The sequence below is a fragment of the Triturus cristatus genome, chromosome 8, assembly GCF_964204655.1.
Source record: "Triturus cristatus chromosome 8, aTriCri1.1, whole genome shotgun sequence".
NCBI classification, from domain to species: domain Eukaryota; kingdom Metazoa; phylum Chordata; class Amphibia; order Caudata; family Salamandridae; genus Triturus; species Triturus cristatus.
This window is the reverse complement of record NC_140591.1, coordinates 385,872,217-385,897,566: the sequence shown is the minus strand read 5'-3', so window position 1 is coordinate 385,897,566 and position 25,350 is coordinate 385,872,217. Positions and strand designations below refer to the sequence as shown.

Below are 25,350 nucleotides of genomic sequence, written 5' to 3'. Positions count from 1 at the left end.
GCGCGCGCTGCATCGAATTTGACAATGCAGCGCGCACAATGAAATTTGTTTTATTTGTTTACCTACCTCTGTTCGGCCGTATGCCGTAGTTTACTACCCCCCACCCTGCTCCTCCCCGACCCTCCTCGCCGCCCCGCAGCACTCCCTCCACGAGCCGCTACTGCTACCAGGACATGTAAAACTTAAAAGTAAATATCCAAACTTTCAATTATACATCACCCCGCCCTATGGGCTACCTAGTGCCTACCTTAGGGGTAAGTTATATGTAGGCCGGGTCTGGCCACTTAATGGAGTAATGCGTCCACTGTAGGGGCCTTTGTTCGACCTCATGGTCACAGGTTCAAATCCTGGGGGGTCCACTCAGCCTTTCATCCTTCAGAGGTCGATAAAATGAGTACCATTGAGTTCGCTAACACTAAACATCTGTTGTTCAGCTCCAAGATACCCTTGGTTGAACATGTGCTTTACAAATACTTATGTTAAAAGGAGAGTTTAAGGCTCAGCAAGGAAGTTTAAATGCCAAGTCGACATTGCAGTGTGACACTGCATTCAGGCAGCAATGGCAGGCCTGGGCCATGCTTTGGAGGAATACTTAAGTGGGTGGCACAATAAGTTCTGCAGATCCACTGGCAGCATTTAATTTACAGGCCCCGGGTATAGGGTATACCACTCTACAAGGGACTTATAAGTGAATTAAACATTCCAATTGGGTATAAGTAAATTCAACCACGTTTTAGAGAGAGAGCACAAGCAATTCAGCACTGGTTTAGCAGTGGTAAAGTGCACATAGTCCTATGGCCAACAAAAAGGAATTCCAGCAAAAAGTGGAGGGGAAATGGCAAACTGCAGAGAGGGCCAGGTGCAACATTCTCCAAGATCACACAATCCAAGGCTTGTGGACACCCACACAGCAGGGCCTCCACATCAACCAGTTAGAACGGCTGGCTTTTCAATTTACTCTTTGAGCATTTCTTCCACTCATTCACAAGGTCATTTTAGTCAGCAAGGACAACACCACAGCTATGTTTCACCTAGAAAAGCAAGGGGGCATGCACTCACCCCAGCTGTCTGCTATATCCGAGGTCAATCTGGAAGTGGGTGATTCCTTACAAAGTGCAGTTGGTCATATAGTACATTAAGGGTCTGGACAATGACTGGGCCGACCTGCTCAGCAGGACATATCAACAAGCCCACAAGTGTGAACTCCACCCCCACTTATTTACTTCCAGTGGTGGGGGTTCCTGCACATTGATTTGTTTGCCACTGCCGAAAACGCAAAATGCACGAAATTCGTTGCCAGATTACCTCGTGGTTGATGGGCAATGCACTATGGATGAACTGCTCAGGGATATTTGCCTACACTTTTCCACCTCTCCCACTCCTACTGTTTGCAGTTCACAAGCTATCCTAGTAGCCCCACCCTGGGCACACCAGCCTTGGCATTCCACACTGCACAGTTCCTCACAAGAAGCTTCCTAAGAAGCCAGACCTTCTCACACAAAATCCCTGGGCACTCTGTCACCCCAATCCTCAGCAGCTCAATCTTGCGATTTGGCTCCTGACGTTATAGAGTTTGGTTATCTCAAACTATCAGAAGTATGTATGAATGTATGTATTTATGTATGTCCATTATTCGCGAAAGCATTCAGACCTGCTACAAGGCCTAATGTAAGAGTTTTGTGCACTACGGTCTTCCAAAACCCTCACACCATCAGTACAAAACATTGTCTATTTCCTCTTAACATTCAACAGTTAGACCATGCCTAGACCTGTCTCTACAGCTACACAGGCCATGAACTAAAATGCTGCTTACCCTGTAAGTATCTGTTTGTTGCATGTAGTGCTGTAGATTCACATGTGCCCACCCTCCTCCCCGGCCGCCTCAGGAGAGATGCAAATACTCTTACCTCTAATTCTTTATTTTGCATTGTCATGTGTTCTGTATCTATATGCTCCATCAACATCTTTGCCCTCCGGGAGTAAGAAAAACCATCGCACTATGGAGCTGATGCCCATGCGCATTGTCTACAATAGGTGGAGTCACCACACCCTGTGACTCATAAAGTCGTCTTTGAACAAAAACAAGTTGCACACATCCAAGCCCATCACTAAATAGCAGGAGTATGCACATGATGTGAATCTATAGCACTACATGCCACATACAGATGCTTACAGGGTAAGAAACATTTTTATTTTTGGAAATGCGCAGAGGAGTTTATTTATCAAACAACTTTTTGATTTTACACAAACAGCACTGAATGCATTATCAGCATCAATATTTCCATTAAAGCCACCAATCCCAGATACACAAACAAAGATCACAGTTAGCTGATTGAATTAATCACCGCAAGTGATATCAGCAATTTGATTCGCTATTAATTGGTGAACTTCATAACCATCGTTTGCCGTTTTAAGCTTTGGTGAAGTGAAGTCACTTATGACTTATGGAATGACCCAGGAATATTTTGTCCTGCAGGTGCCCATTAACCTGTTCCTGAAATCGAATTGTATGTTTTATGAAACTATGGGTCGGATTAAAAAAAAATACACACAACGCAGCACCCAAAGAGGCTGCGCTGTATTGTGTGACAGGAACGGACAAGGAGAGTGCCATATCTTCAGAAATATGTCTCTCTCCTCCCCTCCTCCGCTCTACCCAGTGCCAGCGCTGATTTCAGCTGCCAAGCACCACACACACACCTTAGCGCCAGGTGTGTGTGTGAATCTAGCATAAGTTTTGTACTGGAAGGCTACACTTCCTGTACAAAATACCATGCCTAGACAAGTTTTAATGCTTTGCCCATGTGTGCTGCACAGTGAAGCACACAAGACAAGACAGAAAAGAAAGGAGAAATAAAAACATTTCTCCTTCTAGCGCCTCCTTTGAGAAGGTGTTAACTTTCGGAGAATGGGTTGTTGCATTGGAACGCCAATGTACCTACCACCCATGTAATGCCCCCCTGGTGCTAAGTAACACAAAGCAGGGCTTTGCGCTTCTTTTAGTGTACTTTCCATGGCAAAACAAGTTTTGTGCTGGAAAATAAATTCCCAAAACGACATTTAACTGAAGCACATCAAGGTTATACATAACATTTCAGAGAAGCGTTTACATTGTTCAGATCAGTAATCTGCCAACAGTGGTCTTTTTTATGTAATGAAGACCGTGTGTTTTAGTGTAATGTCAGTTTGTTAGTAGTGCTTTTAGGTTAAGGCTCGAAAATGGCAAACTAACATATTGTTGCAAACACAGATAAATAACTAAACGGAATAACAGGAATTAAGAACAAAATTGACAAAAATATGTCATGTAAATCACTGCACAATTAACAGTTCTGATACTTCTAACATATGTAATTACCAACAGTTTGCCATGTTTCTGCTTTCGACTCTTTTTTTAAAGTAATTATTGCTGATTGTGTGCACCACTGTTTCATTTGAACTGCATGTGTCATTGCGAACATGTTCTCATATTTGCCTAAAGGCCACATTCCATATAGCATAGTGGGTGTTGGGGAATGGGAACAGGACTGTAATCAGCTTGGTATCTATTTGTAAAAGACATTTTATCTTTATACTTTGTAAATCTTTTCTAGGCGGCTGCCATTGCTTCTGACGTGTTAGATACTCTGGGAAAACCTGGCCACTTCACACTTTTTGCACCTACTGATGATGCCTTTGAAAAACTTCCACGAGGTGTTCTTGAAAGGATTGTTGGAGACAAGAAGTCTGCTGAAGGTAACCTGATCAATTGTCAAGCTGTACATTCGGAGCTTTCACAGAAGAATTTGACAAGTCAAAAGTACATCTTTTTTAAATGAAATGAAATGTATCGTATCACATTCGAACACAAGCTGTGTTCTTTAATAATCAAATCGCCTTATCATCTGTAGCACAACCTTGAATGCTGGCGCAGAAATAGATGAAGAGAGAAATCTGCCGTACCAGTATTGTGCATCTTTTATCCTCAATTTAGTGGGTGTTTTTACAGACGTTATAGACAAGTCCGTGTTCTTGAGATGTTTGTCGTTCCCAGAAGATTTGCCATCAATGTGTGTACATGATGCAATGGAGAGAGCAAGAATGTTGATAGGTTGCAGAGGGAAAACTTTAATCAGCAGAACAGCATGACGGTTTCCCAGTTTAGCGTGCACATGCCATTTGGCAAGTTCTTTTTAGGAGACCGGTTATAAAACTAAAGACTTAGGGGCATATTCTCAAGGAGCTATCGCCGAGTTAACGGCACTTTATCGCAGCCAAAGTCGCGATAAATTTATCGCCCCATTCACAAGCTGGTGACAACAGCCGTTAGCACTAGTTTATCTGCGATAGCAGCCGCTAAACACATCGGCACAGATGATCCCGGCAACTATCGCTAATGAGATGCAGAGTAGGCGTTCCAAAAGCCACGACAACACCACACCTCAACATTCTCAACAACCAGCCAGATCAGAGATAAAAACACAAAACATACGATAAGGGGCGTTAGCAGCAGGAAACTACCTCCTGCTCTGACCTGGTGTAAAGTCGGACGGCAGCCTGCACCACAAAAGGGAGCCCAGCCCAGAGCCACACCTGAAGAACAACAGATGCCATGGAGCCACTGAACATGCGGGCCGGACACCCAAGAGGGCCCGAACACCCACCACCCCCATGACGTATGCCCGGCCAGCGTAGGGGTGTGAATAAACATCACGTAACTCTGGGCGTGGTCCTCTTCCGGAATGCCCAACGTCTCTGCCAGGGCAGCGCCTCTCACCCCGCCACGAGGCCGATGCCATGAGCGGTGTTGCCAGCGATCCTGTGCGCCTGCTGCACCCCGGGACGCTGGTCCCCGAACCAGTCCTGCCCGCCCCTGCACACCCAGGCCTCAATGCCCACCTGCCGACACCGGCGTGTGTCGAAGAGGGCCCACCACGTGCTGGTGCAAGCTCCATGCCCGAGGCCCCGACCATGGCAGACTCCTCGGACCATCATGGTCTCCGCAACACAGGCCCGCGGAACTCCTATCTCGTCGACATACTCCACCGGCATACACAGTGGACAAGTAGGACACACATTTGGAACTGAGTCTTGATTACACCATGGCAGAGTACATGATTTAAGGCTGAGTTCATGTCGCTATACTCCCTCTGATGTGGTGCCACCAAGTCTGTGCATAGGACTCCCACCAAATGTGTCTGTGGGCCCTTGCTGACTCCGGCCTTCAGCCTGCACAGCGGTCCTGTAGGCCTCACACCAATCCAATGAAGTCCGTCACAGGCAGGACACTGCCTCCTCGCCAGCTGCACACCCGCCCAGCTCTGGTGCCACTACCTGTCAGCCACAAATCTAATACAAATGCCATTCCAGCGTCGTGTGTGAGAGAGCCAGGAGGAGATGGCTGGACAGCGGTTGGCACGCGCTGACCACTGCCTCCAGCCGACACTGCAGCCAACCAGGTCGCACTTTTGGGACTTAGTCTTGATTTCCTCATGGCAGTGTTCATGTCACAGTACGCAAGGAGAGGAGTATGAGGAAAACGCACTTCAGTCCGGTGGAGAAAAGGCTCACCTTTACGGAGGTGATGGGACACTACCAACAACTGCCCTGGTGCCACTGACTCTGTGCATCGCGAGCCAATGACACGTGGCTGTGGGCCACTGCTGCCCGCTGCCTCCGGCCTACACTGCGGTCGAGTAGGTCACACATTTGGGACTGAGTCTTGATTTAGCAATGGCGGAGTGCATACCATTGTACCGGCATCATCGCAGACTGCATCCCCTCCCAGCCCCAGTGCCACTAAGTCTGTTCCCCGACAGCCATGGACACTTTCTGGTTGAACTTTGGTGGTTGCTAGGTCTATGAACTGGTGGTTGTCATCATCATCATCGTCATGTAGCTGATACCTAAATGGTGGTGAAAACAAGGCTGCAGCATTCCACTCCTCCAGTTGCTGCTTCCGGACCGCTTCTGCCCTCTGCATCATACCCTTGAGGACACCCTCAACTGTCCCCCGCAGCCCTCTGCCACATTCTCTTGAGACATCGATGAGGACCCACTCAGTCCGAGTGGCCCTACCTCAGTGCACCGCAAGTCACCGTCCCGTGGCGGGTGCCTGTGCTGGCCGCTGTGCATCCGGGGCCACTAACTCTGTGCTGGTCAGGTCCGGGACCCCTTCTTCTGAGATATTGGATGGCCTCTGAGGCGATGGCCTTGGGGTCATCAACGCCATGTGTCTGTGGCCCTGTGCTGTCCGCTGCCTCCAGCCTAAACTACGGCCCACCAGGGCTCACACATCAAATCGAGTCCTGACCGGCCCGGATGTCGCATCACCACAGGAGGCACATGCCACCACCGCCTGGACCAACTCCAACCGCCAACTGCCAGTGTCGAAATGGTAGTACTGGCAGACCAACGGAGTTGCTCGCACCTGTCATGGATGCCATCTTCTGCCTAATCCCCTGCTCAGCACTCCAGGTGCCACTAACTCAGTGCACCATGAATCATTGTCCATTACTGTTTTGGTTATGTGCTGTGGAGAGCTCACGCAGCAATGTCACCTCAGGCAGTGTGGGAGACCTGGGACGACGATGAGGAAGATGATGCAGGTCTGACACCCTCCCACTGCAGCTGCATCAGGAATGTCCAAAACGGACACAATCCTTGACATTTTCTTCACATGAGCGCGCTCAGCTCTAGTGCCCCAACCTCAGCGCACTGCAACTCACGGACATTTCTGTTTGCCCATTTTGTGACCTCTGGACTTGCTCCGGCTACCTCCATGATGCTCCGCAGTTGTCCCTGTAATGCTGGTGTTGTCTGTTTCCATATTCATTGTGTTCACTGTTGTATTTGTTGCCAGCACCAACAACTCCCTGAGGGCTGGCTTGCACTCACCCCACACACATCCAGCACAGGCGTCACTGTACATGTGAACCTGCCAATAAAGAGGCCGGGTACACGTCTCCGTAGCCAGTTGCAAAAACTATCTGCGTGTGTCCGTGTGGTCCTGATGTGTGCATGAGGGTCCCGGGCCCTACAACATTACATTGTGCTGTGTACAGCGGACGCAAACCATGTCATCGCAGACAGCGGGTTGTAGCTTGGAGATGTAGCTTTGTCGTCAAGCACTCGATACGTAAGAGGGGTGTACTGGGCCATCGTACGGAGGACCAGCGTGGGTGTGTGGATGATATTTACGGGCCTCTGGGCTCAGTTCAGTACAGGAAATGTGCAAATGCATGTGTCTCTGTTGCAGTGTGGGTCTCCTTTGTGGGGTGTAGGGGGTCCTGATGGGACTTCGACACCCCGTATGTGATGTAGTTCGGCTTCCATGAGCTCTGACCCCACCCGCACCTGTTCGGCCACCTCCTTTGGGCATTCTGACACCTAGCATTGGAATGCGATGTGTGCCTCTGTGAAGTGTTGTGAGCCAGCCGTGGTGGCGGGTGCTTCCTGCTGTGTGGTCTGTGCAGGGGCTGGGGTCTCCTCTATGTAGCCTGGCTGTCCTGCTCCTAGGTTTGGGTTGCCTGAGATGTCCATGAGCTGTTGTAGGGTGTTGGTGTCGAAGGTGTGGTGGTCGTCTCCAGCATCACTGATGGGTTGTCTGGTCTGACCTGCTGGAGGTGTTTTTTGTCCATCTGCGTAATGTGAATGGGAGATGCATGTTGACATTGTGTTGACTTTTATGTTAGCGCATTGTTCTTGTTGACATGCAGACTGTGTGACAATGTACATTGTGACTGTTTGGGTGGTGCTGGCAATTTGAGGGGGGACAGTGGACATTTGGACTACATGACGGATATGAGGTTGTACCCGTACATATGCATCTCACAGTTCCCTGCTCTGTCAAATGTGATTGGCCTGTTTCTGCGCATGGGCAGACCCAGTTGTCTCCCCTGTTCTGCAGTGTCGGTGTTGCACTTTGTGCCACATTGTCATGGGATGTGCTGTGATTGCTATGTGTGTGTGCTGTAGTGTGCCACAGGGATGGGGGACATGACCCTGGGTTACTGTGGGTGTGCAGTGTTCTACACATCGTTGTGCATGAGTGCCATTGTGCCCATCTCCCCCCGTAGCCCCAGTCCCTGGTTGTTACTCACCCTGTTGTTGTTGTGTCAGGTCCTCTCGAGCTGTGTCCGTACTCCCAACTCCTTGCACCGTCTCCACATTGATGACTGGCCTCCATTTCCTCTAGCTCCTCCTGTGGCGCAGGACTCTCACCTCCTGTCGCCATTGCTGCCTTCCTGTTGGCAGCGGCTTCTTTTTTTAAAAATTTTTACAGAGTTTTATATAGCCCGAACTTGACCCGAATCGGGTATCAGAGCGTTTTACATAGCACCAGTTGCATTACATGAGGACACATTCATTTTTGTTAGGCACGGAGAGATTAAGTGATTTGCCCAGAATCACAAGATGTTCAGCGTTATTGTGTAGACTCAAACCCAGTTCCCCAGACTTGAGGTCGACCGCCCTAGACGTTAGGCCAACTCCACTCCCCGCTTTGTGCCTGGTTTAGGTTTTCACGTCATGCCAGCGCCTCTTGGCCTCCTACATTGGCCTTCTCGACACTTCGGCTGCATTCAAGGTAGTCTGATTGTGGGTCAGTTGCTGGTAGTGTTCTGTCACCTCCGTGACGCTGATCTTGTTTTCCTGCGGACTGCACCCCATCTTCCTCTTCCTCTCCCTCTTCTCCTTGGCCTTCTCCGACCCCGTTGTTCCTTGCTGGTGGTCTGTGGGACTTGTGGGGTTCGCGTTGGCCTCTGCGCTCGGTCAGGGTGCATCCATATTGCTACGCACTTTGTATTGTTTCTGGTGTGTTGTTTTTGTATTATGGTGCATTTCCCCACCAGACGCATGGGATTTGCAGGTCTGCCACTGGTTTTCACTGCTATTTGTATCGTAATTGGCCTCATCGCAGCTTTTTTGGCGTTCGTGTTTCGCATTTTTTCAGCGTGGCGTTGATTTTAACACGGCCATTTGACGTGTTATCTGGTGACTATCGCATGGTACCGCCGTGTTGTGAATACTTGGTTAACACGGCGTAAATTTCCCGCGATGGACTGCGATGTTGAAAGTTGCGTTAAGTTACTTTTGCGATGGTTATCACATGTTCTTGAGAATATCCCCCATAATTCCTTAAGTTTTTTTTTCAACTTTTTTGTGATTTACAAAGGGTTTCAGGCATGCTTATGGGAAGCTATGTTAGTCTCAGTTTTTGCCATACTTTTGTAAATTTCATAGTAGTCACATATGAAAGTATTCTCACATGCATTCATGTAGTATGTGGGATGTTATCCTTACTTAAGCATACCACCCAAGTGCAATTGCATTGCTATTTTTTTCTCCACAAGGAAAATGTTTTTTTTCCAAATAGACATGCCCTTTTTAAATACCTTGACAATCAATTTCTCAGCACGCCATCATATAAAACAGATTACCTCCGGTTCTTCACAAGAGTAAATCTCCAGGTGAGTTATGTGACTGCTAAAACATATAGGAATACAGAAAAACGACATGTTTTATTTGCCTCCTTCAAAAGGTACCCTGTCCTGGATAGCTACAACCAGGAACATTTGTTCACACCATGAACGAAACACATCTACTGGTGTAAGTTCATGTTTTAGAAATGTTCAACTTACGTATACAAATACCTTTATGATTGAGGTCAATTTATCATTGTGCTTGCTGGGGGTGGCTACATATGGAATATTGTGTCTAGTTCTAAAGACCATCTGTGACGTAATCTGTTGGGTTCTGGGGTCTCCTCTGGTGTGTTGTGTTTGTTTCCGAGGATCAAATCTGGCATATTGTGTTTGACTCAAGAGGCAATATCTGATATTTGTGCCCTTTCCTGGAGGACTCATTTACAGGGGTATCATATTTAGTGGTGGAGGTCCTCGCTGGTGTACGTTGATATATTCTGTTGCCCACAACTGGAGTATTGTTTTCAAGTGCCTAATGATACCTTTGAATGCTCATGTTGAGTTTTAATGTTCACCTGCAGTCTTTCAAAGGGAGATCTACTGCTTTATGGCCACTTCTCAAGACTGCAATTGAAATTTGTATCCAACCTATAGTATTTAGTCAAGACTCCATCTGGCATGATGTGTCCAGTTCTAGATATCATACAAGAAGTGTTTTTGTTGGATTCTGCAGTCACCAATGGGTATATTATGTCCAGTTGTGGAGGCTAGCAATGGTGCATTGTGTTCAGATCTGGAGACCACATAAAAAATATGCATTCATTCAAGTAGGTCAGTTCTGTTATATTGTGTCCAGTTAGTACTCTCCTCCTGCATCTTGTCCCAGGTCTAGAGGAGTTGTCAAGTGTATTTGGTTCAGCTTTGTAGGTCACTTCTGTTGTATTGCCTAAAGTATCATGGGCCCCACCTGTATTATTTGTCTAGTTCTGAAAGGCGAATCTGGTGTAATATGTAAATTTCTGGAGAGCACATCTGAGTTCCTCTTTCATCTTTTGGAGGCTATCTTGATTACACTGTGTTCAAATCTGGAGACTGTATTTATAATAATGTGTGGTTCTGCAGGTCACATCCAACCTATTTTCATGTGTCATGTGGGCTACTGGATACCATTCTGAATGCCTCATCTTTAGTTTTGCATTCATTTTTTATGCCAAGTCTTGAGCTCTTCAGTCCAGTCAAATCCTGAAGGCCTTATCTTTTGTCGTACTTCAATTTCTGAAAACATTTTGTTGAGTATTATAACCAATCTAAACTGTTGCATACAGTTCTGGTGCCCTCATCTGTTATATCTTGTCCAGCTCCAGAGTCCTCCTTTGGAATCCTGTCTCATTTTCTAGTGGGCAAATCTGGGGTCTGGTTTTGGAGTACTAGTTTTGGAGCACTTGATCAGCTATCTGTGCAATTCTGAATGTCTCATCTGGAATATTGTGTCCAATTGTGGAAACCTACCTGGAGTATTGCACTGACTTTTAGAGACAACATCTCGCATAAAATGTGAGGGTCTCAGGACATATCTTAGATTGTTGCCTGCAGTTTTAGATGGGCTATCAAAATCATTATGATGAGGGTGTGGTGCCTAATGCAGATTATTGTGCTCCGCGTTTTGTCCCTTACTCAGACTATCGCTACCACGTTTAGATGTCACATCTGGTGTATCTAAAGATAAAGGTATATGGAGACCACCAATGGTGTAATATGTACTATCCTAGATGCCTAATGCAAAGTATTTTGTTTAATAACTGGTACAGAGTAGGTCCAGATGATAAGTAGTGGAGAATAAGACCTTTGCTTAAGAATTATCCAGTTACAAGAACATTATGGGAATCTTATTTTTTCCCTTTGGTCCAATTCCCATACCTTCTAAAATCTGCAATTTAGATTAATGATATACCAATGTAAATCATATCATACAGCATTTGGCTTTTAAATGGTAGAATACCACCGCTTCAAAATGCTTATACAATTTGGGTCTAAATGCACATTCAGTGCAATAAAACATCCACGAGAATCTAAAGTGCATTGTGCTACAGCGGCCCTTCACAGACCCAGAGCAAAATGGTCTGTCACAGACATGATTTTTTTCTGATGAAGATGACTATATGTTAAACTTTGAGGGAATTGTCATGAAATTGGTTGGTGCTCAGGAGAACTCATTAATGGCATTAAAAGCCAATGGATTCTAATGGCCAACTCAACCCCTTTCTACAGAGCTTCTTGTGATCGGCAGTGTCTTTGCCATCTAGGATCCAGGGATCAACCCCCTTTGCACATGCATACCAACACACACATCCATTCATTCAAATAGCCCGTAGGCTCATACACACAGTAAAGCAAACATGCTTACATATACAGAGAAGCAAAAACTTTTTGTCTCCTCTCCATCGCTCAATTTGCCTTCTACTTTAGTTGGTCCTCACTTTGCTCAGATTTTAAATCAACATGTCACCAGAGAGAGATCAAAATGATCATAATAGCAAATGTCAGCTTGTCCACCAGGTCTTCATAGCTGAGACAGACGGTTAGCAGCAGATTCCTACTTAACTGTTAATGTCATGTGCAGCTCTGTGTACACATGCTCTGCATACTCCTGATGTCTAGTGTTGTGCTCGGATGTGTGCAAGTTGCTTTTCTTCAAAAAAGTCTTTTGAGACATGCGCTATAGTGGCTCCTCCTACAGTTGGTAATACACTTGGGCATGGGGTTCATTGTTCGATTGATTTCTTCTGCCATCGGGTTCAGACATGCATCATTGAAGCTCTGGGTCGATTTCATGTGGTGATCATCTTTAGAGGCTTTCAGTTCTTCCACTCCTAGAACAGCTTTTTTTGCATTCAGGTTTTCTCTGACGTGGTTCTATCATTTCTACGACCGGGGAATCCTCACCCCTTCTGGGGCCTTTTCATCAGACTCTGTCCTTGAGAATGTAGACACCGTAATGGAAAAGAGTGTCATTCAAAGTACCTGGGCACAGATCACCACCAGGTCTGCAATCTTTGTCTATCGCTGGCCAACGAGACCTCCTGTTCCGCCTGTTTTGTCTTCTGGTCCAAAAAGAGCCTCAGGTACCGATGCAATCAGTGACTGGCTCAACTCACAATAGCTCATTGACAGATGACGACACTCTAGACATATTCAGCAAAGATGTAGAAGAGGAGCTGGAAGCCAGCCCTTCACATAACCAGCCATTTCACTGCAGCCCGCAGGTGAGTTCAGCATTGGGCTCCGAGATCAACAACCAGCCCCAGACAGCCCATCCACAGAACACATTGAGAATAGGTGTGGTTTCCCAACCTGCTACCCATCGACCTCATTCACAGGATGAACATCGCTCCCTTAGGGGTAAGACATTGAGCCCACAACCACCACAATAGCCTTCCGGTCCGCCCCTGCCTTTCAGCCATGACTCTAACTTCAGTGCCACTGCTGAAACAGCAGCACAAGATCATGGCTTCTTCGGTGCCAGCAGCTCCCTGAATGCCTACAGGTCACTCGACGCTGAAGACCTCCTCCTAGCAGAAACATCACTCAGGGCAGAGACCTTCATTGAAGCAGAAGACTCCCTCAACATCGACTCAACGATCAAAAGCTCATTCCTGTGCAGACTCTGAGGAGTGTGATACGCCTATTCTGCACTGCCTCAAGGAAGAGTTAGATGTTCAGCAGAATTGACTGATCATTCACCCACAGAAAGGACAGAATGTCAGCAAAACTGTAGCCAAAAGTCCAAGACACTGTTTCCAAAAATAGAAAGCTCACCTTTGAAGAACAACTCGCCTTGGAGCCTTCACTTCGTTCAAACAAAAGAAACATTAAAAGCCGTCCCCTCCCTAAGACACCACCTCTTATTATGAAGTTATTCACAGGATGGCCACCTTTCACAAGGTTGACTTATACATAATGCTTGAGGAGGGGAGTTTCCTCATTGAAAAGCCCAGCATTCCATCCAATACCTCCCTAGTCTCAGGGGAATGTTAAAATCCACTCTTTTCCTGATGCTTCCACCTCCAATTAGATGTAGCAGCAACATTAGCAATGCTCTCGGGGATACTCCAGGAGTGCCTATTAGGGTGACAGCTCTGAAAGGGCAGAGGGGATACAACTAAGGGAGCGTCTCTCTCTCTCCCTTCCCCTTGACCACACAACACAGTCCTGCCAAGTACCATGCATCAGGCGTTAGACTAATGCATTTCAGTGTGGTGATCCACATCACCGCACTGAAATGCACAGTCACGCATTGTAGGCATAGCTGTTGCCTCGGCTGTCAAGCTATAGCGCTGCTATGCTGACTGTAAAACTAGTGGCTGGAGTAGTGATGTGACGAGCACGCGGCTCCCGGCAGGCTTCAGGGGATGGCTGAAGTGGATCTTGGCTACAATGTATCAAGTATTCCTGGGAGCGGCCTTTATTTTCTGACAGTGATCTGTGTCAGGAGAGGCTGTGCCCAATTGCTATTTCCGCTGTGCAGGAGCCTGAAGCGAAAGGTTTGGAACAGTGGAAGCTTGACTGGGCAATTGGCACTCACAGCCACATGGTAATTGAATCCCCTCAAACCGACTGGAGCTCAGGCACATGCTACAGTACTGCAGCTGAGCCCTGAATGCAGCGGGGTCGAGGTTGTCCATGAGCTCGTTGTGGTCTGGAGGACTCACTATGAGGAGGTGGGCGGCCCGGCCTAAAACCGCATTTCCCGTCTGCTATTCGCCTCTTAATATAAGTAACTTTGTTTTCATCACAGTGCAGGTAAAATTTGTGTTATGTTTTAGTGTGACTTACTGCAAGGTACTTTCAATCATACAACGTTCTGGCTCACTCAGCTGCCGCATTGTGTCTGCGTGCCTGTCTCTCAGCCTCGTCCTGTGAATGAATGCCTAGACCAGGGCTCTCTGCCGCCGCGGCTGTAAGTCAACTTTCAAGTATGTTGGCTCATTAAGGCAACTCATCTGGGCTGCTGGCTAAGCTGGTGCTGGAAACGTAGCGTTGCACCAAATAGGCCGTGGACCTCTTGCTTTGGGGGAAGAGTTTGTTGGGGCCTCCCACATCCTGTTAGGGTGGCCTTGTTGTGAAGGGCACTACGTTATTGCCCTTCATTTTTGGTTCTTTCCAGCAGCTAACTTTGAGTTTCTCAATGCTCAGATGAGTGTTATTTCTGATATTTGTGTTTCCCTCATCTTCATTCCTTGATTTTGCTTGTGAAAAAGTTTCACTCATATTTGTGGTAATGTCACTCATAATTACACTGAAAATATGAAAATGCCACACATAGCAATCTGAAACCTTGGCAGCTATGACAACACCGGTTGGGGGAATATGGCTAAAGTGTCTCCCACAGTGGCAAAGGATCACCTCAGATCAATGAGTCCTTTCCGTTGAAAAACTGGGTTACTGCTTGTAACTCACAGCTCAACCACCAAACATCCCCCATGCAAAACCCCCTGCAAACACTCTCTCCAGAACATTAAACTCCTCTTACAAGAGGAAGTATAGACACTCCTACTCAAAGGGGCCGTAGAGCCTCTGCCCCTACAGCAACACAGAATAAGGATGTACTCTCTGTACCTTCTCATTCTCATAAAAAGAATCCCTCAGGCCCATCTTCGACCTCATGCCCCTCAAAAAATATATCCTATCGTAGCTCCTTCATGCTTTAGGACTAAATCCTTCTGCTGCAGCAAGGCAACTTCATTATAGCTCTTGACCTGACCTGACAAATGCATTTGAACTTTATTGAGACTTTTTTGGCAGAAACATTTTAACATATAAGATAGAGTGGTCATATTACCCCCGTCCACTCATAAGTTTTAACTCCTTCCAATGGGGGCACCAGAATAAAAGACAATTTTCTCCTACCATGAGATACTTTTATTTACACTTCACAATATTTTTGCACTCTGCCCCTCACTCTAGTACATCATTATTGCTTATCTTAAATCCAAACACCTCCGCTCCTCCCCTTTGGCTATTGGGGAGTCATAGCCCCCACTGGATTCCTTGCAGTTCCAGTGTGAGGAGGGAATCCAAAGATAAAGCATGTCACCCTTGTTTGAGTGAGGGTTCACGTCCTAACAGCTAAGTGCTCTCTTTCTGTATCTGCTCACCCTTCTGGTTTACTTTCCTCCTTTACACTCAGACTGCCAAGACCTACATGAGTATTAATAAGCAAAAGTTGGCCAGGCCATATTACGTACAGTTTTTCAATCTTCTGTAACATCACCTGGCTAGCCACCGCTTATGGGAGGGCTGCTTTAGGTATATCACATGCATCTGTATCAAATGCCACAAACAGAAAATGTTGCCCTTTTAAACATCTGTTTGTGGCATGCAGTGCTGTAGATCAACCAGGTGCCCTGGAAGCCTTCAGCTATTGCAGAATATTTTCTATTAATTTCTCTAACTGCATGCCATCTTTTTTTATTTTTATGCTCCATGTTTATCCTCATTCACTGTGCAGGGAAAACAATTTAACTGTGGGGCCGATGCCCGACTGTAGGAGTCACATTAACTCGTGACTCAAAAAACTTCTTCAAAGAAGAAGTATGCAAAGCTTGTGAATCTACAGACTGCATGCCATGCGCGGATGCTTTGTAGGTTAGTGAAATTTTCCTTCCAGCCCAATTTGTGCATTATTAACCCTGGGCGTAGTTCGCGAAGTAGCGCTACGCGTAGCTACGCAAAGTGCACTTCACACTACACGAGCTACGCTTAGCACTTTGCCAACTGCGTAGTACCCTGTTCGCACTGTGCAAGATGTCGTTTTCAATGATTGCACAGTGCGGATAAGCATCCGGCACGGTGCAATCATTGAAAATGGCATCTTACACAGTGCGAGCTGTAGTTTTCTGCCGCTCGAGTAGATTTTTACTCGAGCGGCAGCTTTCTCAACGCGGACTGGTAGTTTCTCATCGCGAGCGGTCGCTAGCATACGGGACCACTCACAATGAGCAACCTGACCTCCCCGCGTTGAGAATCTCGCCAGGAGGTTTATTTTCCACGCTCGCGATCGGCAACTTGATGTTGCAGATCCCGAACGAGGAAAAAGTCTCGCCGGGATGTCATTTTGCTTGCTCGCGGTCGCCAACTTGACGTTGAGGACCATGAGTAGGCAAAAAATGACCGCTGCACTATGCTACGCTACGCTACGCGTGTTTGCACTGTGCTAAGTGCAATTCGCGTAGTGCGAAGGAGCGCAAACTTCGCAAACTACGCGAGCGTAGCGTAGTGCTTTTCCCAAAGTAATACAACGCAGCACTTTGCGCTGCTTTGCAATACTTTTTGTCAGGAGGCATTTCATGGGTCGTACATATGCGTTCCCTTGCAATCATCCATTGGTTTCAAAACAAAGTTCTCCTAACAATGGTAGAAAGGGTTTTGCACAAAAAATAATGCCTTTTTTTGATTGGTTTTAATGTGGAAAAATGCTTTTATTTCTCCTAACATTTCTGGCTTTCCATGTGTTCTATACTGTACGGCACAATGGTGCAAAGCTGTGTGCGAGGTGCTAAGCAGCCTGAATGTGTGCCAGCGCTAGGAAAATAGCAGAATAGGGCATATTAAGCAGATATCACGAAATCTACCTCTTTGTTTCAGCCAGTCGGAGAGAGTGGTAGGCATAAATGAAAGAACAAATGAATTAACGAATGAAGTGTTCTAAAGTGCACTGCTATCCACATTGAGGCATCCAAGGTCCCGATTTTAAGTTAAAGACTGACTTGCCCAGTTTAAAGATTCTTAATGAAAACAGATTCAGAAGCACTGATGCTGATGTTCAAAGGCAGGTTGATCAGTTCTTGGAGGACAGGTAGCAAAATGAACATCCACCTTGCCTTGCTTAGTGCAAGGGCAAACACTTTAAACTGGGAACTTGTAGAATGCAGATGGCAAGAGAGATGGTAGAGGCGCATGAAGTGTAATGTTAACTAAAAGTTTAGCAGCCATGTTTTGAGTTAACCGGAGGTGGTGTAGAAGATATAGCAAAAGGGCAAGTTAGAGAGATTTGCAGTAGTCTAGGACCGAAGTAATTAAAGCATGGACTGCAGTCTCCCGCGACATTACGGGAAGGACAGAAAGAATCTTTCTGAGAGTTCTGAATAGGTCAAAACAGGTGGTGGCTACCATAGAAACTTGGCACATAAAGGACAGATTGTGATCAAACAAGACCCCGAGATTTCTTACAGTCAGTGAAGGCAGAGAAGGTTGGCTGAGATTAAAGAACCACCAGCTTGGTTATGAAAAAGAAGGTTAGTTGCCAAGCAGAAGAATTTTGGATTTCCCGCCATTAAATTTAATTCATTTGACAACTGTCACTGAATTTATTAAGTGGGGGTTTGGTTGTTAAAGGCTGGAACTATAAGCTGTATGTCATGAACGTAAAAAAAGATTTCATAGCCAAAAGAACATACAAGTGCAGCTGAAGAAGCAATGTAGATATTGAAGAGTGGAGCTTAAAGAAGACCGCTAAGGAATAAGAGCTGATCTACAGATGGCAATGCTGAGGAAACAGTTGACCAGCATAGAATTTTAAACAGTATCAACAGCCGCTAAGAGAGCTAATAATATGAAGGTGGTTGTGACTCTTTGGTCTAAGATGACACAAAGACAGCCAACAGATGGGCCTCTGTACTGTGCTGTGGTAGTAAGCCAGATTGGAAACTGATTCTGTGATAACTGGATGTTCACAAAGTTTTCCAAAGTTCTTGGTAGGGAAAACTAGGAGTGATATAGAGCTACAATTGCCTGGGAAGTGAGGTTCCATGGTGGGCATTTTTAGAAGAGGTTACACTATGGTGTGTTTCCATGTTGGGGGGACTGTAGCTGAGCATAGGGAAAGATTGAAAAGGTCTGCTAGGGAAGGCAGAAACATTTAGCACTTAACAAAAAGATATGAGGCATACATGTGTCAGAAATAGAACCAGACTTAATAAAGGTAAGTGATAGCTGCAATTTCTAAAATGTGATGGGAGAAAACTCAACCAAATAGGAAATGGAGGTTGAATAAGATGTGAGTTCAAAACAATCAAGCAAACCAACAAGAGGTTGCCCAATGAAATTAGAATAAACGGTGGCACATTTTTCATGAAAAAATGTTGCAAGATCAGAGCTTAGTTTCAGGGTTGCAATAGAATGTTGGTTTATGGCAGTAGAAAAATGTAACTAGAGAAAAGATTTCTTGTGAAGAGTTAGTGGTGGCATCAATTTTTTTGGCAAAAGAGGTGGCTCGGGCAGAGCGGACCAATTGCTGATATATTTTAATTGCAGCTCTATAAATCAGTTTGATTGTTTGATAATACTAGGAGGACTAGCGCATCAGGGACCGGCCGCCAGTGGTGCGGCGGTCCCGCACCGGCAATTAGGATGCCACCGTGGCGGTGGCATCCTCCATTCCCAGCATTGTGGCAGGCGGTGGTCACAGCACCGCCCGCCACAATGCTGGGGATGCACATTGTGCATTGTCATGCACAAGGTGACAGGCACCGCGCAGTGCCTGCCACCTTGTCCATGACAATGTAGGGAGGTACCATGGGTACCCCCCATGTCCACCCCCACCCCCAATATCCTGAGGGCCCGCAACAGGCCCCCGTAAGCGAAATCCGCATGGCTTTCCATAGCGGGGTCTCCGCCATGGAAAGCCCTGCACCGCTGCCCATGCTAATATGGATGGAGGTGTCTAGCAGACACCGTCACCATATCCAGCCCCTTTCCGTCCGTCCGGGTCCCCCCGCCATACTAATATGACGGGGAGAAATGGGTGGCGGGCGGGGTATGATGTAGGGCGGATCGCCACCGCCATGTGGGCGGTGGCAATCCGCCCTACATCCTAATAGACCCCTAGATTCTCCATTTGCCCTTCATCACTTTACACTGTAGTTTGTAGGCCTTGGGGTGTCATCAAAGCAAGGGGCAGATTAGGACTGTGAGGAGGGTGAGCTTTAAAGGAAACCAAAGCGTGCAATTAATAGTGGATTCAACTATAAAAATTGTCCACTGCCGAGAACTCATCCTTGGTAGACAAAAGTGGGTTTTCTCTGAGGGTCTCCTTAAGGCATGGGGAATTGAATTTGGAGAAGGCCTGTGAAACAGCGGGTGCATTAAAAGCAGTTTTACAGTCTTTGAAAAAAGGTACTGCAAAATGGTCTGGCCAAGGCAGTACAAGTGACAAAAGCATGTACAAATTGTTATTATTAAAGAACTAATAATCAAGGATTTAGCTGGCAGAAGGAGTGGTAAGTGAGACCCTTTGGGTCAGTTTGAGCATGGATAATGTGAAGCCAGAATGTTTTTATCCTCCCGGTGATACTTCATGTTACAGAGAATACTGAAGTTTGCCTACTTAAGAACATATGGGCACATGAGGTCTGTCAAATCATTCCAAAAGGTGGGTTTAGAGTGATAGGGGGACACTGAAGTAGTGTTCCAGAGAGTGATAAAGTATGGACTAGCTTGAATTAAAAAATCCCATGTTACCCCTCTGCAAGTTATGGCTCATTAATGATAGTGCAGTTAAATTGCAATAAAACATAATTGCAAAACAACGTCCAAGTAATCTGCTTGAATGGCAGCAGCGATATCAGATGCCTTGGTATGCCATGCCTAAGTTGAAAATAGGGCATCTGGTTTATGGACATAAATCACAGCTATATCTAGACAGGAATATTATATTAATAAGAAATAAATTGGTGGCTGGGTTAGAAGGCACACTGTGACTCTGATGGTTGCCATCTAACTCATTGTTCAGCTTACTCAGCTTAATAAAAATAGAGAAGTCCCAACAATGGCATGATACAGGCCTATTAACTTGGACAGCTTATGAGGAGAATATACATGCGTCTTACCTGTGGGACTGAGAGAATGAAGCATTGAAGCTGAATAGGTCGCTCGCTGCAAGGGAGCTAATAACTAATGACAAATGGCCAGGGATCCTGGTACTGGGCGTGGATGCAGAAAGGCTTTCCTTTGGCGCATCTTCGGCATGCCAATTGTACGCCCACTTTGTAGACACACAGCAGCGTCTCTCATATTGGTCAGAATCTCAGTGGTGATGCTACTTTGAAAGCGGGAGTGCTGAATGATACTGCAAAAACACAGAGGAAATTAAAAGAGCTACTATTTTCGAGAAGTAAGTTTTCTTGCCACCAGCATCGCTGTGAAAATAGCAATAATCGAACACAAAAATTTACTATATTTAATAAATCACACTTTCATCACACTTTCAGAACCATGGAGCTAGGCACCTCCAAACAATTGCAAGAAAAGCAAAAAGGTGTTGAGGAATGGCACCTATGTTTGGCGAGAGGAGTAGAGGAGGGTGGTCTTTGCCTGTGTGAGTCTTACACCATCCTTCACACAGTGAAGCTGCTGTATAATTACATGAGTGGTGGCTGGAATTTTAGCAGTGATCCTCTACTACACTCTATTGTGTTAAACACAATATAAATCAATATTAACAGGTTTTTGCACATATCATGTGTCTAGCATAGTATGCATAATAGGGCCCATTGCCTATAAAAATGCTCATTATGAGTTTGGCAGTCCACGGACCACCAGACTCATGGGGGCGCCACATTGGCAGTCTTCCGACTACCCTATTACAACCAGGTCAGTCGGGTTGTCCTGGCACCACTGCAACTGCAACTGCCAGGTAAGGGATCAGAGATCCCTGGCGGTGGAGCAGCGGTCTTCAGACCACAATATACTTGGCCGGGCTGCTGCGGCCCTACCAACCATATTACGAGTTTGATCACCACAGTTTATATGGCTGTGCAACCACCATGAAAACTGTGACAATGAGGTAACAAGTGCCTCTGTGCCATGGGGTGCATGCAGGGGGAGAACAGGTGTGCTCTCCTGTGTGTATGCGTCCCAGGACCTGCACAGCATGGAGTGCAGCAGTCCATGCTGTGCAGGTACTGATTTTGATGTTCCCATTACGGTTTCTATTTCATAGGCACCTCCGTGGGAACGCCAAAAAAACACCCTCCAGACAGGAGAAAACTCCTTATCTGGTGGGCGGTTCAACCATGGATTTGGAGGTGCGGGAGTGGGGAAGTCATGCTCCCACACTGCTAAACTCGTAATGCGGCCCTTAATTAGCTTTCAAAATAAAAACATGAGACTCATAGACTGTATTTTCCAGTTTATATCTATTTGATATCTGTATTTATTTTTAAATGCTTCTCTGGAAGGAGGAATCGACTTGTTAGTTTCACTGCTATGTAAGGGACACTGATGGATGCAATTAGGCCTTTTCCATTCTTTATACATTATGAAGATAGCCTGGGAAAGACATCAGTAGGTTGATTGCCAAGGGATTGTTAGCTGTACAGTCAGTTTTAAAAAGGGTCAAAAAGCATGGTTTCCAAAATATAGAAAACAATTCTTATTCCTTTGGGAGCCATTTTACTGTAGGCTGAAGTGAACATCTGCCATCATCTTTAATGGAACCCCCAGGGCACCATACTGTAGGAGAGGGAATGTTTCTGTTGCTTCGAGACAGAACAGAAAATCAGGAAGTCATCAAGGGATTCCAGATAAGCCTTCTGTGCAGGAAGTCTGGAAATCAACTAGGAAATACAGCCACAAGGAACAGATGAATTGCAAGAGCAGATTTCAAGACCGTGGCTTTCCTTCCATGTCTTACTGTGCTCAAGGGCTCCAGATTGTCTGGGGTTGAATGTCAGTCAGAAAAGTTTTCCATGCCTTCTAGCATTTGAAGAGAAGTAATGTGGAGAGAAGACCAATGGCTATGTTTATATCTTATAAATTAAATTAGACCCTACTTAAATTAAGTGTGACAGAAGTACTAGACCTTGTGTGTAAATTTAGTCTCTCTCCACCTAGCATATAACATTTTGCAAACGAGGAGTATGTGATATTAGGACAAAGGAATGTTGGACGTTTCACAGAAAACAAAATAGCGGCAGAGACCAATAATGTCTGATATAGACTGTTCTCCCCAACATTACAATGCTTGCATGTCTGCTTTTCCTTGTTTAACATTCTGCCCTCCGTGGGCATAATGTTCTAATAGTATTGTAGCCCTTCTGTCCCTAATCCTCACCGCTCCATCTCTACTAGCCATATCCTGTGCCTAGTGCAGCGAGCAGTAATGCTATATTGAATGAACATGAGCATACTAATTTTCATGCAAAAGCCCAAAAGTATGTAGAACATCATGGCCTTTTTACATGTCTAGTGTTTTCTGTGAGAAATTCGATTTTGAGGAGGTCATCCTCATGGCATTGCTGTTGGAAATGTAGACAATGCATGACTTGCAGTGTGCTGCATTGTCTTCTCCTTACAACAGCTGCAGGAACAAGTTGCCATAAGTCTTAGCTTTCCTGCTGTTCTTCAAGGTGTATTGCGGTGCCATTCAGATGTTCCATCCAGAGCCTCAACCTAGTAATTATCTCTTATTGGAATCCCTGACAAAATATCGCAGCAAGAATATCGAAGTCAAGAATATCGACATCCTATCTACATTATGGTAAGTACAAAAATATTGAAAAAAAATATCAATGTCAAAAATATCATTGTTAAAAATATCGTTTTTTATTCAACTTAAAAAAATACTGTAAAAGAAAGTAAATAATACATATAATTAAAATAGACATAGTTAAAAAAATTAAAAAGTTTAAAAATTATAATTAATATATATAAAGTAAAAATTTATTAAACATATACATATAATATATAATATATATACTTACTAATATGTTTACATAATTATTTCAATAACTTTTAAAACAAAAAATATATCATGTACATTATACATACATCTATACACATGAAACAATAATATAAATAAAAATTAAATATATATAACTAATTAAAATAATTAAAAATATTGTTAGTCTTTAAAATATTAATTATATACTCCATTAACTAAAATAATACAAAAATTATTAGATAGCAGAGGTAATAAAATTACTATTCAAACTTGGAACAGTGCAACAGTAGGGAAAATGTTGGATAGCACAGGGGTAAAAATTACTATTCCCTCCCCAGAGAGTGCAACAGTAGGGAAAGTGTTGGATAGCGTAGGGGTAAAAAGTACTATTCCCACTCCAGTGAGTGCAACAATAGGGAAAGTGTTGGATAGCATAGGGGTAAAAATGACTATTCCCACTCCAGTGAGTGCAACAGTAGGGAAAGTGTTGGATAGCGTAGGGGTTAAAATTACTATTCCCACTCCGGGAGTGCAACAGTAGGGAAAGTGTTGGATAGCGTAGGGGTAAAAATTACTATTCCCACTCCAGTGAGTGCAACAGTAGGAAAAGTGTTTGACAGCGTGGGGGTTAAAATTACTATTCCCACTCCAAGGAGTTCTACAGTAGGTAAAGTGTTGGATAGCGTAGAGGTACAAATTACTATTCCCACTCCAGTGAGTGCAACAGTAGGGAAAATGTTGGATAGCACAGGGGTAAAAATTACTATTCCCTCCCCAGAGAGTGCAACAGTAGGGAAAGTGTTGGATAGCGTAGGGGTAAAAAGTACTATTCCCACTCCACTGAGTGCAACAGTAGGGAAAGTGATGGATAGCTTAGGGGTAAAAATAACTATCCCCACTCCAGTGAGTGCAACAATAGGGAAAGTGTTGGATAGCATAGGGGTAAAAATGACTATTCCCACTCCAGTGAGTGCAACAGTAGGGAAAGTGTTGGATAGCGTAGGGGTTAAAATTACTATTCCCACTCCGGGAGTGCAACAGTAGGGAAAGTGTTGGATAGCGTAGGGGTAAAAATTACTATTCCCACTCCAGTGAGTGCAACAGTAGGAAAAGTGTTTGATAGCGTGGGGGTTAAAATTACTATTCCCACTCCAAGGAGTTCTACAGTAGGTAAAGTGTTGGATAGCGTAGAGGTACAAATTACTATTCCCACTCCAGTGAGTGCAACAGTAGGGAAAGTGTTGGATAGCGTAAGGGTTAAAATTACTATTCCCACTCCAGTGAGTGCAACAGTAGGGAAAGTGTTGGATAGCGAAGGGGTTAAAATTACTATTCCCACTCCAGGGAGTGCAGCAGTTGGGAAAGTTTTGGATAGCGTAGGAGTAAAAATTACTATTTCCCACTCCAGTGAGTGCAACATTAGGGAAAGTGTTGGATAGCATAGAAGTTAAAATTTATATTTTTACTCCAGTGAATGTAAAAGTGTGGAAAATGTAGGATAGCGTAGGGGTTGAATTAACATACTTATTAATAAAATCATTTTTGTAAAATAAATAACAAATTAAAAATTAATTACCTAAAAAATTAATGAAAAGTACCAATAAAATTAAATTAATATTTACTTAAATAACATTAAATTACTTCCCACCCTATTCACCCATAAACACACAACCCGCTACACATAAAAAACACAAATAATTTAATTGTCAATTAATCAATTAATAACATTTAATTACCAATCAATAATAAATTAACAATACATTAATTAACAATAACAATAATTAAGAAATATTAAGTTAATTATAGTTAATATCATTCTAAGTTAATCAATTAATACAAAATGAAATACCAATTAATAATTGTTTAACAATAAATTAATTATCGATAACAAAAAATAAAAAAAACATTAATTAATTCATTATAATTAAATTACTTCCCACCCTATTACTCTATAAACCCACAACCCGCTACGCATAAAAATTAAGAAAATTAATTTAATGATCAATTAATCAAAATGAATTACCAATTAATAATTACTTAACAATAAATTAATTAAGAATAACAATAGATAAATAAAATAATAAAATAATTATAATTAATATAATGCTACATTAATCTAATTAATTAATACAAATTCATTAACAATTAATAATTAATTATCGATACATTAATAATCAATAACAATAAATAAAAACATATTAATTAATTAATTATAATTAAATTATT

General features: G+C 44.3%; 1 protein-coding gene across 18 annotated transcripts in view; it reads left to right on the top strand.

The window, feature by feature from the left end:
- POSTN (periostin) overlaps positions 1-25,350 on the top strand; it is a 161,137-nt gene that overhangs the window by 60,782 nt on the left and 75,005 nt on the right. For all 18 annotated transcript variants that reach the window (XM_085621745.1, XM_085621755.1, XM_085621752.1 and 15 more), the window contains exon 7: positions 3,594-3,735. In XM_085621745.1, coding sequence (XP_085477871.1) covers positions 3,594-3,735 — 142 coding nt within the window. The remainder of the gene's footprint in view (positions 1-3,593; positions 3,736-25,350) is intronic.